This window comes from Uranotaenia lowii, chromosome 1, assembly GCF_029784155.1.
Source record: "Uranotaenia lowii strain MFRU-FL chromosome 1, ASM2978415v1, whole genome shotgun sequence".
Taxonomy (NCBI): domain Eukaryota; kingdom Metazoa; phylum Arthropoda; class Insecta; order Diptera; family Culicidae; genus Uranotaenia; species Uranotaenia lowii.
In genome coordinates this window covers 194,112,324-194,131,182 of record NC_073691.1, presented here as the reverse complement: position 1 = coordinate 194,131,182, position 18,859 = coordinate 194,112,324, and the positions used below count along the sequence as shown (strand labels likewise).

The window sequence follows — 18,859 nt, the reverse complement described above, 5'->3', positions numbered from 1 at the left end:
AAACTTTAGTTTTCTTTATGTCTCCTTATAAATATTCTTTGAAGTTTGATAGAAGTATTTTTACCCTGAAAAGTCGTTTTTGAAAATACATTAATGTAGCAGGAATAACAGCTAGGAAAACAAGTTAGCTTAGAAAATTTTAGAATATTTTTTTCATTTTCTATTAAATTTCTTATCACTGCCTCAAAGATAGAAATAGGAGATTCCTTAGGAAATATCTAGGAGCATAGGAGGTGTAGGAAAACTCGATCGCACCATTCACCAAAATGGATCCTGATCTCTACCTTTCATTAACTAACACAACTCCTTCCTTTGATGCTTGAGTATGGATTCGCAGACGTATAGACGGTTTCCATAGTTTGTGATACTAACTTATCTCTGGTTCTGACTATTTCAAAACTATTTTTGGAGTATGCAGGAGCATGAGGTTGCTAGTTGAACCTATAGAGTATCATACTAACATTCCTTCCTTTTTCCCCATTGACTACTAGGACGTGGCCGGCGCCGTTATTAATCATTTATAGAATAGGAGAGCATGAGTTTTGTACATTGAGAATGTACTGCTAATCCCAAGCACCATTCTTTTGGACTTTGTGCAAAATTGATGGCCTCGATTAATCACGGAGTAGCAACCATTGGCGAGGTAGAACTTGTTCTGCTTAGCCACGCCAGCGATCATGGAATTTGAAATGCGTAAGTTGAGTAAAGAACTAGATAAATATGTTATCAGAAGTTTCATTTTTTTTTGTATATTTTTGATGAATGATCATATCTACACAGCATTTCAAGTTCAATGATTCAAGGTGGATATGAGTAGTCAACCAAGCTAAGCTAAGCTAAGCTAAAATATACAAAATTTACAAAATTTACAAAATTTACAAAATTTACAAAATTTACAAAATTTACAAAATTTACAAAATTTACAAAATTTAAAAATTTACAAAATTTACAAAATTAACAAAATTAACAAAATTTACAAAATTTACAAAATTTACAAAATTTACAAAATTTACAAAATTTACAAAATTTACAAAATTTACAAAATTTACAAAATTTACAAAATTTACAAAATTTACAAAATTTACAAAATTTACAAAATTTACAAAATTTACAAAATTTACAAAATTTACAAAATTTACAAAATTTACAAAATTTACAAAATTTACAAAATTTACAAAATTTACAAAATTTACAAAATTTACAAAATTTACAAAATTTACAAAATTTACAAAATTTACAAAATTTACAAAATTTACAAAATTTACAAAATTTACAAAATTGACAAAATTTACAAAATTTACAAAAAAGACAAAATTTACAAAGTCGACACTTTTGTCGACTTTTGATTAAATTGACAAAAGTGACAAAATTGACAAAATTGACAAAATTGACAAAATTGACAAAATTGACAAAATTGACAAAATTGACAAAATTGACAAAATTGACAAAATTGACAAAATTGACAAAATTGACAAAATTGACAAAATTGACAAAATTGACAAAATTGACAAAATTGACAAAATTGACAAAATTGACAAAATTGACAAAATTGACAAAATTGACAAAATTGACAAAATTGACAAAATTGACAAAATTGACAAAATTGACAAAATTGACAAAATTGACAAAATTGACAAAATTGACAAAATTGACAAAATTGACAAAATTGACAAAATTGACAAAATTGACAAAAGTGACAAAATTGACAAAATTGACAAAATTGACAAAATTGACAAAATTGACAAAATTGACAAAATTGACAAAATTGACAAAATTGACAAAATTGACAAAATTGACAAAATTGACAAAATTGACAAAATTGACAAAATTGACAAAATTGACAAAATTGACAAAATTGACAAAATTGACAAAATTGACAAAATTGACAAAATTGACAAAATTGACAAAATTGACAAAATTGACAAAATTGACAAAATTGACAAAATTGACAAAATTGACAAAATTGACAAAATTGACAAAATTGACAAAATTGACAAAATTGACAAAATTGACAAAATTGACAAAATTGACAAAATTGACAAAATTGACAAAATTGACAAAATTGACAAAATTTACAAAATTTACAAAATTTATAAAATTTACAAAATTGACAAAATTGACAAAATTGACAAAATTGGCAAAATTGACAAAATTGACAAAATTGACAAAATTGACAAAATTGACAAAATTGACAAAATTGACAAAATTGACAAAATTGACAAAATTGACAAAATTGACAAAATTGACAAAATTGACAAAATTGACAAAATTGACAAAATTGACAAAATTGACAAAATTGACAAAATTGACAAAATTGACAAAATTGACAAAATTGACAAAATTGACAAAATTGACAAAATTGACAAAATTGACAAAATTGACAAAATTGACAAAATTGACAAAATTGACAAAATTGACAAAATTGACAAAATTGACAAAATTAACAAAATTAACAAAATTGACAAAATTGACAAAATTGACAAAATTTACAAAATTGACAAAATTGACAAAATTGACAAAATTGACAAAATTGACAAAATTGACAAAATTGACAAAATTGACAAAATTAACAAAATTAACAAAATTGACAAAATTGACAAAATTGACAAAATTGACAAAATTGACAAAATTGACAAAATTGACAAAATTGACAAAATTGACAAAATTGACAAAATTGACAAAAATTACAAAATTTACGAAATTGAAAAAATTGACAAGCTGACTCAGGTACCTATGTACGTCTTAGACCCATAATTAATGATCTCCCAAATCGACCGATAACTATACCTTTCTGTAGGAAAGGTCAAAAGCTTCTATCTACGCTCCATCGCGTGCACAGAGCAAACACTCCACACTTCATTCATACGGTTCCCAATAATGGTGGGTCAGTGTCGTCATCGGGTCTGTTTCGGCCGAAACCTGGCATAGGGAAAGGTTGTTATAGATTTTTCGTTCTTTTCTCTCGTTGCTGCCTTTCGGGCACGGTTATTGGACACTTTGGCCAAATTCCAACCACCACCAAGGTACGACAACAAAATATGCTCTTCGTTTGGATGGTTCCGATGAAAAAGACCAAAAAAAAAGGAGAGCTAAAAAGTGTTCCGCAAACAGCGACAACTTCCCGAAATAATGGAATATCAACTAACCCCCTTCGGATTTTATCAGCGCAATTCCAGTTGGCAGCGCTTCCGGGAAACCCGGCGAGGATAATTCTGGCTGGAAGGCGCACGTTTTTCGGGCTGGGTTTGTGTGCATTTTGTCTGTATTTACTGTGTCGTCCTCCTGCCTGCCTGATGGACCTTATTGTTGGGACTTTGTTAACTGGTGTGTCTGGTCAAGCGGAAAAACAAAATAAAATGCTCAATGTTGGTTCACTTTGCGTTTTTCATTAAGTGCGAAGCGGAGATAACCGCTTGATAGGCATTACTATTTATGGTCGGTGAATTTAAAATGCCCATTTGAATTAAAAAAAAAACAGAATCATAAAGATGAACTGCCAGAGAGGTCAGTTCGTTTTAAATTTTGAATTTATAATATACAGGCTGATGTAAAAGTGATACATTTTGCTTGAGTCATAAAACTCTAACCGCACAGTTGACTAGTCAGTTGCCTCCAGAGCCGATGTTCGTGAGTTCGAGCCCTAGAATAAACATCGAACACATAAGCTTTTCTGGACTAAACAAGGATGTTTTTCTTTTCTTTTAAATTCCAATTTATTTTTCATCGTCACAAATGTCCGATAAATTACAGAACTTTACTCTAATAAAATCTGACATTAAGCGTGAATTATACTCAAATTAGAAACCCCCATCAAAGGTTTCATACATACATATACTTATAATCGACTTCCTCAAGGAAGCGCTTCGTTCACGGCTATTTCTCAGTCTGTAATGGATAGAGTCCTACAAGGTTTAGAAGGAGTATCGGCATCTAGATGACGTTCTTATTTCTGGTAGAAATAAGAAAGAATGTAAGACTTGATAATATTTGGTATAAGATATACTGTTAAAGTTAAGCTTAAAAGTGTAAGTTTTTTTTAATAAGTTGACGTTTCTGGGACATATAATAAGTGCAGAAGGTTTGAAACTTTGTCTAGACAAAATCGATACTATTGCCAAAGCGAACCCCCACAAAATACGAGAGAGCTTTAAGCATTTCTTGGATTGATAAATTTTCACGGAAAATTTATTTCTAACCTTTCCTCGAAGTGACATTGTTTTTAAAAACTTTTGAAAAAGTTTTAGCTTGAAAGAGCAGCGTTCAGTTTGAAAGATGTAAGAAATATTTATTGAAACCTCAGGTGCTCGAATATTTTGATGCAAGGAAGCCGTTAAAGGGGGGGGGGGGGGGGGTTTAGGGTCTAACGGGTAAAAAAAAATACCATTTCCACGATTTTTTTTCTAGAGCTATCGTTCAAACAAATGTTTTCAAATTTTTTGCATTATACAAAGCATTGTTAAAAAAACATTTAGTTATTTTTTCGTAGAAAAATATTGAAAAATGAGCCGGTGACGGAGCACTTTCGAGGATGCCTTTTAGAAAACAGGATTTGCGGTGGACACTGTATCTCAGCACAGAATCATCTGACGTCAAAAAATCAGAGCAAAATATTTTTAATAGATGTTTTTCTGGACCCCAACGTTTTTATTTAACTTAAAAAAAAATTATGAAATTTTTGTGGCTGTTTGAAGTAAAAACTACGATTTTTCACAAAAAAATCCATCATTTTTTATCTGTAAAATCTCCCCAAAGTTAAAAAAAAAAGAAAAACGTTGGGGTCTGGTATTTTATATGTAGAAAATATGTTCCAAATTTGAAAAAAATCGGATAAGTAGTTTTCAAATGACGATGTCCACGGACTTTAAAAAATGTGCTTTCGAGAAAAACGCGTTTGAAGTTTCTGCTCTCTCTCTTGCAGTATTAGATGAGAGGAGATAAAGGCCGATAATTTCTACAGTTTTGCTTCGATTGACTTGAAAATTTGACACAACATTCTTGAAATGTTTTACAATAAGAAAATAAAAAAATTAAAAAATCGATTTTTTGAAAGTGTTAGACCCTACTCCCCCTTAAAAAAAAGAATCATAAAGATGAACTGCCAGAGAGGTCAGTTCGTTTCACATTTTGAATTAATAGAATTGTATAGAAATTGGGTCCTATTACATAAGACGAGTCACGAGTCATTTTACTCGAGTGACCCATTTTGGTATTACAGAAGTCGAGTCGAGTCGAATTATAGTCGAGTAGCTCGACTGAGTCGACTGCTTGAAAGTTAGTGACTCAGCTGTCACGATTTACCGAGCCAAGTTTGCTTTGATCCGGTTTTTTAATTCGATCAGTTTCACTCGACTACCGTAATACGACATTTCGCCCGACTAGACAGTGACTGGAGTCGAGCCGAGTTACTCGACTCGTTTTATGTAATAGGGCTCTATATCACAAAATTGGAGCTTTCTGAAGTTTGTGTGACCTGAGAAACGGTAATTCTACAAAAATTGGCCTTTTTGGACTTTTCTCATTAAAACTGCAATATCTCAGAAAATACGATACATTTGTTATTCAAATTTTGCAGAGTGATTGTTGAAATATGAAATTGGCATATCTGAAATTTTCGAAAAGTTCTATCGATGGGGTCCAAAGTTACGCGAGGTACAAAATTTCAGGCATGAACCTAGAAATGCGATTTCTATAAAATTTTGGACGATTCATGAGAACAATATCGTTTCCATCAACAAATCAGTCAAAAAAGGTCTGGCAAAAGCAATAAAGAAATGAAAAAAGATTCAAGGAATAACTTTGCCGAAAACCTTGAACCTCTAAGATGCGTCAATCAAAAGTTATGACTATTTCAATATTCAATAATTTAATTTGATATTTTTCGCATTTATTCAAATGGCACCCCTGCACAAAGGTTGCCGAAAAAATTCTGTTCATATATTCAGTAATTGAAAATCGAAAGTGACAAAAAAGTTAAAAATTTTAGAAATCAGCACAAAATTTAGAAAATCTGTAATCTGTGACGAATTTTTTCTCAATGTTTTGTGATTATTTTTCTGTGATTTCGGCAACCTTGCACTGCACGTTGAGTAGAAGCTATTATACGTTGGAAACTAGCTGGCGTGTTTTTCCATATGCAGTGTTTTCGTATCATTAGTTTTTTATTGTCTTAAAAGTTGCTAAACCGGCTTTTATGGGCCGAAAATTATTCTGATAAATTACAAATCCCTCCTACTTCGAAAAGGGGAGGGGTCCTTCATAAAATGGACGTAAAATACGAAACAAATCGATCATTTTCCAGGTGATTTCTATGAAATTTGATATTTTAAGTCCATTTTATATAGGACCCCACCTCCTTTTTCCGAGGTAGGAGGGGTTTTTAATTTATCAGAAACAATTTTCAGTCCAAAAAAAACGTTTTACCACCTTTTACGAAAATCAAAAACCAATGATACGAAAACACTTATTCTGGGAAACACGCCTGCTTGTTTCCAACGTATAATGGCTCCTACCCAACATGCAGTGCAGGGGTGCCATTTAAAAAAGAAAAAAAAAGTGGAAAAAAATTATTCAATTTTGAAATCGTTATAACTTTTGATTGACGCATCTTAGAGGTTCACACGCATCTTCAGCACTAAGATTTGAGAAGAATTTGAGTGTAGTGCAATTGTCAGGCTTTAATATGTTTTGAACAAAAAAGTCTCTTTTTATACTAATTTTCATACAAACTTTGAATTTGTTTAATTTTTTTTTAAAGATGTCTTTATTCGTACCAATCATCATTACATTTATATTATATAATTACATTAAATTAGGTGTTCGGTTCAATAATGAACTGCCCAGAACCCTATAGTTTACTAACATTAAAATTTATTTATTCGACTTAAATTTGCTGAGCGCAGTAAATGTATTTTTATGTAGGAGAACATCCTGCAATGTCAAAAATATTTTAAACTTACAACTAAAAACTAAAACTATCCTAAAATTAAACTACTTGAATTTTTTTTTGCTACAGTCCATTTCAAATCATAGAGCCACCGAAATTTGCACAGTTGTTTTTGGGCTCAAAAGGAACCCAAAATTGTTTGATATTTATTTTGACCCGATTCTGAACAGTCTAATGTACACTGATGGACAAAAGTATTCGACACACGCTAACCCATCGAATTTATTTCAATTTACAGTAACTCTAAATAGTTTGAGGCGAGCTGAATCTTAGTGCGGTTCATATGCAAAAAACCATTTGAATATCATCTGATACGAAGATAATAATCGGTTAGTTGGCCGTTTAACTGTTTTATTAAAGAATTGTTTGATGTTTTCATCATTTAATCACTGACATGACACTTAGAACCAAAGTTCGATCATTTTCGGTCTGTTTTGCCACCTTTTGCCGGTATTGCGAACCATGTAAAATTTGACAAACAAAAATCACGTAGGAAAATTTACCCGTCCAACCCGATTGTATAATCGATATTGCCTATTTTCCTTGAAAGTTGGGTGGCCCAACTTTCATCAAACGTGATCGATGCGCACCCTGGAATCGATATTGCGTACTGCTGGAAAAGTTATCAAACATATCGTGTGTCCAGTCCAGTGATTTAACTTTAAATTTATTTATAACTAGCTGATCCCATAAGAACTCCGTTTCGCTTTCAACTTGGAATATGTCATGAACAGTTTGTATAAAAGTCAATTGTCAAGCATTTTCCAGATGCACTTCCGAATTTACGGTTAAGTAAAAATTACAAAAATATTGAACGATCACTTTTTCTGTCGTCTGCTACTAAATTTGAAATTGATTCCTACATTGACCGTGTCAAAAACCCGCCGTATATAAATTTCGACTCGATCGTTGCATAACAGCGCAATTACTGCCAAAAAGTTAAACCTCTTTCGGTGGCCTTTTACACAATCTATGATATCTGAAATCCTACTCTTCTCTCAAAACTCTCGTGTGCAAATTTTCAAAGCAGTCCATTGCATAATAATGTCAATATGGCTAAAATCATTTAAAAATTAATTAATATGGACGACACCTTTCGTCGACTCCTGGCAAAATATTTGACATCTGAAATCGATTGCCCGTCCCTCAAAAATTTTCATCCCAATCCGATGTATAATAACGACGATATTGCAAAAATATTGAAAGGTCAATAAGGACGACCCCCTTTGCCGGCCCCTTACACTAAATTTCATACCTGAAATCGATTGCTTGTCCCTCAAAACTCTCGTGATCCAATTTTCATCAGAATATCGACAATATCGCATTAACAGTGAATAGTTGATATTAACGACCCCTTTTGTCGATCCCTGACTTTAATTTTGATACCTGAAATCAATTGTTTGTCCCTAATAACTGCTATGTGCAAATTTTCATCCCAATCCGATGTATAAAAACGTCAATATCACTATAATATTGAAAAGTTAATATGAACGACCCCCTTTGCCAGCCCCTTACACTGAATTTGATACCTCAAAACGATTGACCGCCACTCAAAACTATCGCGTACCAACTTTCATCTGAATACGATGTATAATAACGTCAATATCGCAAAAACAGTGAACAGTTAATATGGACGACCCCTTTTGCTGACCCCTTCCACAAAATTTGATACCTGAAATCAATTGCTCATCTTTTAAAACACTCATGTGCAAATTTTCAACACAAACCGACGAAAAGTAACGTTAATATCGCGAAAACAATATTTGTCTTGTATGGACGACTCTCTTCAGAATGGGTAATCCGAAAATCTGAAAACATTTTTCATCATTCCTGGCCCTAATAAGCATCCACGCCAAATTTCAGCTCGCTAGCTCTTAAGACGGCTGAGCCTATAGAGGACAAACAAACAAACAAACAAACAAACAAACAAACAAACCCACAGAAATTGCTTTTTATATATATAGATATATATTTTTTGAAAATCAGGACTACTCATCCCATTTTAAAGACCGTTAGAAATGGTCTTTAAAATCAGTGTGGTCTCTCGAAAATCAGATAAAACTCGAAAAATCAGTACACCTGGCACCTATGAAATGAATTGAAACATTAAAAATGTAAAAAAGTTATAAATTTCAAAATTATCACAATTGTCAATGTGTCAAAATGTCTAAAATAAAAGTTAAAAATGTCAAAAGTGTGTTAAAAAGTCAATAATGTTAGAAATTTCAAAAATTGTTCAAAATGTCGAAAATTTGATTAATATAAAAATGTCAAAACTGTCAAAAATTTTAAAAATGTAAATGAAATTCATAAACGTAAAAATATGACAAATTTCGAATACGTATAAAAATTTTCAGAAATTTTAAAACTTTTAAGACCTTTGGACTTTTTGACCAAATGACATTTTGTCATGGCCAAAAAGTTCTTAGTTCTTTAAATGTTAGACATCGAAATTTCGGCGGAGACAGGCTTTTGGTCCAAATTCAGCCCAGTTTCGCCAGGCTCTTTTGGCCTCTAATGTTGGGGTTGTATTCTACATATTTAACAATAATAATGTTGAAAACCAACACAAAATTGGCTAATTTTCAAAGAGAATTGAATTAAGAAGCGTTTGTTTGTTGGAGGAAAAATTCAGCAGAATCCAGCCAACTGAAATTAACAGGTGCATGAAACTTTTCTTTCCGCCAGTTTATTCACTTTGAGAGGAGAAAATGAGTGGGAGCAAAACCTGCAGCATAAAAACCGGAAGTGAGTTGAAAAACTATACTTTTGCTTAGTTTCAACTTTACCCGGATGGGAAGCGACAGTTTTAGGACGATCAAAGGGGTTAACTTTTTTCTGTCCACCGACGCAGTTGAAGAGACAATGACTAATGGTCAGCCGCACTGGTCTGACTTTCTGACGTGATGTAGCAGAAAAAAATCTCAATTTACCAAACGCCCTGGCATCGTGTCGTGTCCTGCTCAAGCAAGAGCGCCTGGGGCAAAGTTTTGCAAACTCACCTTTACACGGACAGAATCCCTTGCAGCTCACTTTAATTGCACTTCCGTGGATGCAGTTGTGGTAATCCATCCGGCACAGCGACGAATACGTTCGGTTGTCACTTCCGCACAGGAATGTCGGCTTCACCACCGGACATGGTTTGCAATTTTCTTCCTCTTCCTTCTCGGCGCCGCCCCCGCCGTTGCTATCGTAGAACACGTCGTCGTCCTGCGAGGAACTGTCGTCGTCGTTCGGATCCTCTTGATCCTGCTGCATCAGGTCATCCCCATCCACTCCCCCATTCAACAGCGACGAACCGGAACTCGCGCCATTGCCGATGGTTTCACTTCCCCCGCTGCTGGCACCACTTCCGGCTCCATTCATCAGCCCGTCCAGAGAATCGGCTCCCGAATTGCCGTTCCTTTCATTGTTTATATTGTTGCCGTTGCTGTTGCTGCTACTAATACTTCTAGTTTCAGCCGCATTGTTGCTGGAGCCACTGCTGGAGCCACCACCCGAAATCAATCCGGATTGTTCGGCATCTTCCGCCTTGCGTTTCGCTTCCTCCTCCTCCAGGTACTTGCTCTTGGTCAGAACTTCCTCCCTGCAATCAAACGAGAGAAAGAAAAAGAGATAGAAAAAAAAGGCGGTTTATTTATGACTGCTGAAAAGTTGGGCGGTCTTTTGCAAGCTGATGATTCCGGATTAAAATTTTTCTTAAAAGCGTACACCGGGGTAGGTGAGGATAGTTTTTTTTTTATCGTATGAATCGATTTAGCCTGTGAAAAACTGATTCTCGAAATATTGGCCGTATTTCAGAAAACGTATTAAGTTTCAGAAAGTTGATTTTTGACCAAATTTTTTTTCGAGATATCATCAGATCTCGACGTATTATGCATTTTTAACTCATTTGGCATAAAAATTAAAATTTAGATTTGTTCAAAATTCATGTCTCCCTCCTTTGGTGATTTTTAAAAATTTTAAGTCGATTTTTGACAACACAACTTTTTTTCGAGATGACACCAGCTTTCATCATTTTATGCATTTTTGAGTCATTTGGCATAAAGATTAAAAGTTTAATTTTTTTGATTTTCTTTGGTCCCCCTTTGGTGATTTTTGAGGGTAAAAAACCAAAACTTTGAGCGCTTTGAGGCACCCGTAAATCAAGTCCGATTGAGCTGAAATTTTGCACAGGTCAGTTTTTTGGGCCGATCTACAAAATGTAAAGGGTCGGTTTTTGAAACTCTACATCACCCATTTGGGTGCCACCTTACTGAATTCTACTCAAAAACATATTTGAGCTACGTACGTACGAGGTTTCTTAAACTATAAATTTTATACAAATCGGTTTTTGATCAAGCATGAAAAAAAATGTTTACAGATTATAACTCTCACAAAGACCACTCCATAGATTACTTCTCAGAGACCTAGACACACATGAATTAATTACAGCTTCTAAGAGCTTATCATACATTGTATATTTTTACAGTTTACTATCTTCGCAGGAACTAGAGGATGCTCTACAGGATTCCTTTCGAGCTTTTCAGAGCTTCTTATCCTCGCAAGTAATACCAAATAGCATAATTTTTGTCATCCTCCTGAAAAGTTTTATAATTCTGATACTACTATGCAATATACTAAGTCGATTTGGGGTCATTTTTGAATTTCTCAAACCCTAAGGTCTAAAAAGCTTCGTTTTGGTCCAAAACTCATCCACATTTTTTTGCAGAATTTTTAAGTAACGTTTACATGAGTAAATTTGAGCTTTAAGGTTTGTATGGGAAAATTGAATATTTTGTACTGAAAAATCATCATCTTTTTTGTTTCTTCTGTGGAACTGAGTCAGCTTATGGTTTCTGTGCTAAATTATAAAATTTCTAAAGGAAATTTTTCTGTTGAACAATTTTGTCGAAGACCGTAACTTCGTATCTTTTTAGGCAACAAAGTTTTTAGATGTTTAACAGGGGAATGTCTTTTCACATTGATAAACATGAAATTCAATTGACATGGCTCTCCAACAAAGTTGTTCAACGGAAAATTTCCTTTAGGAATTTTATAAATTGGCAAAAAAATCTTCAGCTGGCTCGGTCCCACAGAAGAAACAAAAATGATGAGGATTTTTCAGTACAAAATATTCAATTTTCCCATACAAACCTAAAAGCTCAAATTTACTAATGTAAACTTTACTTAAAAATTCTGCAAAAAATCATGGATGAGTTTTGGACCAAGACAAAGCTGTTTAGACCCCAGGGTTTGAGAAATTCAAAAATGACCTCAAATCGATTCAGTCTACTATGCAAGGTACTGTCCCTCTTTGTATTTTCTGCCTATCTCGGGGGTTTGTACTTTAACTCCATGTACTGCCCCTCTCAGGGGTTTTCTTTCTCCTATCAAGTGCTGTCCCTCTCAGGGGTTTATATTCCTAATCCAGTAATGCCCCTCTTAGGGGGTTTGTACATCCACTCAATGTATTTCCCCTCTCAGGAAGTTTGTACTTACATTAAAGTACTGCCCCTCTCAGAGTGTTTGTACTTCTATCCCAGTTCTGTCCCTCTCAGGAGGTTTGAACTGCTATTCAATGAACTGCCCCTCTCTGGGAGTTTGTACTTTTATTCCAGTACTGCCCCTCACAGCGAGTTTGTTCTTTTATTCGAGTACTGCAACTCTGAGGGAGTTTGAACTTCTATACCAGTACTGCCCCTCTCAGAGGGGTTTGTACTTTCATTCAATGTATTGTCCCGTCTCAGGGGGTTTGTGCTTTCATTCAAGTTCTGCAGGTCTCAGGGTGTTTGTACTTGTATTCCAGTAATGCCCCTCTCAAGAAGTTTGTACTTTTATTCCAGTGCTGCCCCTCACAGCGGGTTTGAACTTTCATTCAAGTACTCCACCTCTTCGGGTATTTGTACTTTCATCCAATGTACTGCCCCTCTCAGGGGGTTTTTATTTCCAAATTGCGCTTTGGATCTGTCCTTCTTACAAGAACCGTTACAACTTTTTGTAATTTCAACCTGCTGCTACTTGGTGTATGCCTCTAGGAAACGTTTTAGAATAAATGATTCTAACAATTACTTTTTACTTTTGAACAATTTTCAGTCTTCTGGAATAATCATCGTCCAGCAATAATCATAGAAATACCCCCTCAGGGAAAAAAAATTATAAACTGCCGTCATTTCCGAACTGAGTTTACCAAAATATCAGCGGTATACTTTTGCACTGAGGCGCTAAATTTATTTATTTTTCTGTTTATGAATCTGCTTTGAATTTTTGTAAATGTAAACAAATTCTCAAAAGGCCGCTGCTGATTGTTTGTTATGAGTTGGCTATCCGGTGGTTAAAGACGGAATTGGCTTAAAAAGCGCCGAATATTAAGGCTACTTCTACTGATTGTTCGTTTTGATTTGGCCTTTCAGTGGAAAAAGACGAAATTGGCTTAGAAAGCGCAGATTTTTATGGCTGCTGCAGCTGATCGTTCGTTTTGATTTGGTCTTCCGGTTGAAAAAGACGGAATTGGCTCAGGAAGCGCAGGCTTTTATGGCTGCTACTGCTGATTGTTAGTTTTAATTTAGCCTTCCGGTGGAAAAAGACGGATTGGCTTAGGAAATGCAGATTTTTAAGGCTGCTGCTGCCGGTTTTTTGTTGCGATTTGGCCTTCCGGTTGATAAAGAAGAAATTCTCTTAGGAAGCGTAGAGCTGTTACTGCTGATTCTTCGTTTTGAGTTGGCTTTCCGTTGGATGAAGACTGAATTGGCTTACTAATCGCAGATTTTTATGGCTGCAGTGGCTAATTGTTTATTTTGATCTGGCCTTTTGGTGGAAAAGGCGGAATTGGCTTAAAAAGCGCCGATTTTTAAGGATGCTTCTGCTGATTGTTAATTTAGTTTTGGTTTTCTGGTTGAAAAAGACGGATTGGCTTAGGAAGCGTAGATTTTTAAGGCTGCTTCTGCTGATTGTTTGTTCGATTCGGTATGCCGGTGTATAAAGACGGAATTGGCATAAGAAGCCCAGATTTTTAAGGCTGCTGATTGTTCGTTTTGATTTGGCTTTCCGGTGAATAAAGACAGAATATGCTTAGGAAGCGCATATTTTGAAGGTTGTGGCTGCTGATTGTTTGTTTGTTTTGATTTGGCCTCCGGTGGAAAAAGACGAATCGGCTTTAGAAGCACAGATTTTCAAGGCTGCTGCTGATTGTTTGTTTTGGATTAGCCTTCCGGTGACGAAAGACGGAATTGGCTTAAGAAGCGCAAATTTTTAAGGCTGCTGCTGCTACTGATCGTTTACTTTGATTTAGCCCCCCGTGGAAAAAGAAGTAATTGGTTTAGGAAGCGCAGATGTTAAGGCGCAGATGGAACCGCATATTTTTAAGGCAGCTTCTGCTGTTTGATTTGATTTGGCCTCCGGTCGATAAAGACGGATTGGCTTAGGAAGCGCAGAATTTAAGGCTGCTGCTGCTGATTGTTTGTTTTGATTTGGCCTTCCGATGTATAAAGACGAAATTGGCTTAGAAAGCGCAGATTTTTAAGGCTGCTTCTGCTGATTATTTGTTTTGATTTGGTCTTCCGATAAAAAATAAGGATTGGCTCAGAATGCGCATTTTTCAAGGCTGTCTTGCTGATTATTCATTTGGATTTGGCCCCCCTGTGGAAAAAGACGGACTTGGCTTAAGAAGCGCAGATTTTCAAGGCTGCTGCTGATGCTGATTGTTTGTTTTGATTTGGCCTCCGGTGGAAAAAGACGAATTGGCTTAGCAGGCGCAGAATTTTAAGGCTGCTGCTGCTGATTGTTGGTTTTGATTTGGTCTTCCGATGAATAAAGACGGAATTTGCTTAAGAAGCGCAGATTATGAAGATTGCTGCAGCTGATTGTTAGTTTTGATTTGGCCTTCCGGAGGAAAAAGACGGATTGGCTTAGGCAGCGCAGGTTTTTAAGGCTGGTTTTGCTGATTGTTTGTTTTAATTTGGTAACGATCTCTCTGGCGATTTTGCATTATCTAATCGGCAGAGAATTACGTTATCGAGAAAATATCACCTTAAAATGAGCCACATAAACTCGAATTCGTAGAAGAAAAATCGAACGTAAACAAAAAGCCGCTGTAAACATTTGTTATTGTCGAAATCGACCTGTTTTACAGTTATTGGTAAGATTACAATTAATTTTAACATTCTTAATTGTAAATTGGGGAAAAAAATGAACTCCAATCGTCTACAACTACCCCGGTGTACCTTCATCAGAATCACATTATAATTTTTTTTAAATATTTTTTTTTACAATTTCTTCTTTGTTTTCAATTTTATTTTGTTTTTTTTGTTTTTTAATTATTTTTTTTTTCTTTTTAAATTTTTTTTTATGTTTTTTTTATTTTATTGTATTGTTTTTTTTTTACCTTCAGAATTGAAACACAGAAAATAGAATTGAGCTATAAAATTAGTAAAAAAAAACCATAAGTTCTACAGTTTTATTAGAACATACCTGTTTGACAGTGTGTTGTAGCTGCTCATGAATCTGAAAATAAAAATAAACCAAAAGTTAGATTTGGAGATTGAAAAGTTTGCACTCAGTTTGGGAAGTTTGGCAAATGAGTTTCAACAATACAACTAAATATAACCTGGTGCAGGAAAATTCTTGAGTCCTGCTACTTATTTATGCATCTTGGCTGGCTGGCGCTCCACCAACTTTCAAAGTGAACTCTCTCTCTCTCTGTCTTTCTTGTAAAATGACAGCGAGCCGGCAATAAAGCTGCAGAAACGACGCAACGTCAACTTTAGAGTGAAATCTCACGTTTCACGCTTTCATAAATCGCCGGAATTGTTTTATGAGCGACTGTCAACGGCAGCAATGGCTGGAATGGATGGTTGAGTGCATCGGCTAAAAGACGTAAAGTAGGTACCTAGCACAAATGTTCAACAACTAACTATGGCAGACTTCTTCTCCTTCTTCTTCTTCGTCAAATCCTCAAGTTACTGTTTTATAATTTTTCCCCTTAGCAACCGAGCGAAATCTGCGATCTGCCAGTAACACCAAAAGTGCCAGTAAATGAAGAAGAGGACAGCTCGTTTGAGTAAGACTTATTTATTTAAAACTTTTCGCCGGGCTCGTTGAGCCGTTAAGGGCTGGATTCGAGGAGGAGAGGGCTTTACTTTGCACCCGCTGCTGGAAGTTAACTACTAATTCATACTTTGCAGGTTACACGAGGTGTCGAAAAAGCACCAAAGTTCGGCTCCCTCAGAAGAGCTTTACGCTGAGATTAGTAGATGTGGCGCGTGCTTTCAGTTTTAGCTTACAAAAACGAATCAGTGAACAATTTTAACTCATTTTGTTGAAGATGTGAAGTTTGTGCTATTGTTTGTCAACATGTGAAAAAGTTAAATAACTGTCAAAATTGCTGAAATTGTGTTCATTGTGAGAATTGATTTGTCAAATTTGTCAGAACTCACAGAATTACAACGATTGTCAAAACTGTCATCAATGAACAAATTATTGCAACTGTCAAAATTGACATTTTTGACAATTTTGACAATTTTGACAATTTTGACAATTTTGACAATTTTGACAATTTTGACACTTTTGACAATTTTGACAATTTTGACAATTTTGACAATTTTGACAATTTTGACAATTTTGACAATTTTGACAATTTTGACAATTTTGACAATTTTGACAATTTTGACAATTTTGACAATTTTGACAACTTTGAAAATTTTGACAATTTTGACAATTTTGACAATTTTGACAATTTTGACAATTTTGAAAATTTTGACAATTTTGACAATTTTGACAATTTTGACAATTTTGACAATTTTGACAATTTTGACAATTTTGACAATTTTGACAATTTTGACAATTTTGACAATTTTGACAATTTTGACAATTTTGACAATTTTGACAATTTTGACAATTTTGACAATTTTGACAATTTTGACAATTTTGACAATTTTGACAATTTTGACAATTTTGACAATTTTGACAATTTTGACAATTTTGACAATTTTGACAATTTTGACAATTTAAACAATTTTGACAATTTTGACAATTTTGACAATTTTGACAATTTTGACAATTTTGACAATTTTGACAATTTTGACAATTTTGACAATTTTGACAATTTTGACAATTTTGACAATTTTGACAATTTTGACAATTTTGACAATTTTGACAATTTTGACAATTTTGACAATTTTGACAATTTTGATAATTTTGACAATTTTGACAATTTTGACAATTTTGACAATTTTGACAATTTTGACAATTTTGACAATTTTGACAATTTTGACAATTTTGACAATTTTGACAATTTTGACAATTTTGACAATTTTGACAATTTTGACAATTTTGACAATTTTGACAATTTTGACAATTTTGACAATTTTGACAATTTTGACAATTTTGACAATTTTTACAATTTTTACAATTTTGACAATTTTGACAATTTTTACAATTTTTACAATTTTGACAATATTGACAATATTGACAATTTTGACAATTTTGACAATTTTGACAATTTTGACAATTTTGACAATTTTGACAATTTTGACAATTTTGACAATTTTGACAATTTTGACAATTTTGACAATTTTGACAATTTTGACAATTTTGACAATTTTGACAACTTTGAAAATTTTGACAATTTTGACAATTTTGACAATTTTGACAATTTTGACAATTTTGAAAATTTTGACAATTTTGACAATTTTGACAATTTTGACAATTTTGACAATTTTGACAATTTTGACAATTTTGACAATTTTGACAATTTTGACAATTTTGACAATTTTGACAATTTTGACAATTTTGACAATTTTGACAATTTTGACAATTTTGACAATTTTGACAATTTTGACAATTTTGACAATTTTGACAATTTTGACACTTTTGACAATTTTGACAATTTTGACAATTTTGACAATTTTGACAATTTTGACAATTTTGACAATTTTGACAATTTTGATAATTTTGACGATTTTGGAATGCTTTCCCGATTGCAACAACAATCAAACAAAGTTTCGAATTTTAGCTTCGAAGGACATTTCACTTTAATTTGGGTCAACCGTAATCGTGAAACCCGTCAAAGCTTTGGCACATTTTCTACTATTCAAGTGCATTGCCCACAATTAAACTTGAGTTCAATTCCCTTTCCTTCTTCAAGTTGCAAAAAAAACGCGAGTGCAACATCAATGAAAGCATCCAAACAGAAGGTTTTACTTTTTAATACTCTTCTACCTTTGAGCTTTCTTCTGACCTTTGAAAAAATAGAATCGTTTTATTCAAGAAACAGAGCAATTTGTATAAAATGAGAGATTTTCCGTCGTTAAACCTTTTGCCGACGTTTTTTCTTCTACTTTGCTCCTAAAAACCACAACCATTCGGCGCCAGCTTCTTTTCGTTGATGTTGTTATTGTTGCTGCTGCCACTGTCATTTTTGTTGTTCCTTTTGGCAATTTGGGCATGAATGAGCCCCGCCAACCAAAGGTGAAGAAAAGGGATAACGATTGTAGAATTGCTGACAGCTTTTAGCGCGGCACAATGGACTTTGTCTGGGTGTGTTCTTCTCTTCGATTGCGCTTTTTCGTTCCGCATTTTGTTTCTTTTTCGTCGTGTCTCTTTCTTCTTGGTTTCATTCCAACCGGATGAGACGGAGGCGCCATTCTTATTTCTGTTTGAATGAAAATTTCTGCTTGTGTCTGAATCAATAGAGAAGGAGGGCTTAAGCCGGATGCTGCATCGTCATTCGGAAACTTTCGACAATGAAGAAGGGCTCATAATCGTTAAAGCTGAAACTGCTCTCGGTTATGCTAAACTGTCATAATCATTAGGCTCAGAACGGCGAGACATTACCAGGCCGATAGGGGAGGCAGTAAAATAGGTTTAACATTTAGCTGATTACACACTTTGTCATCGGGATCCAATCTGAGCTTTTGTCCCGGGCCAACTACCGACCCT

The 18,859-nt window shown here is 34.2% G+C and overlaps 1 protein-coding gene across 1 annotated transcript in view; it reads right to left on the bottom strand.

Annotated features, from left to right (window-relative positions):
- Positions 1 to 18,859, bottom strand: part of LOC129742071 (proteoglycan Cow) — a 445,000-nt gene that overhangs the window by 63,089 nt on the left and 363,052 nt on the right. Inside the window, exons 4-5 of the mRNA XM_055733918.1 lie at positions 15,392 to 15,424; positions 9,946 to 10,529 (exon numbers count right to left, since the gene is read on the bottom strand). Coding sequence (XP_055589893.1) covers positions 9,946 to 10,529; positions 15,392 to 15,424 — 617 coding nt within the window. The remainder of the gene's footprint in view (positions 1 to 9,945; positions 10,530 to 15,391; positions 15,425 to 18,859) is intronic.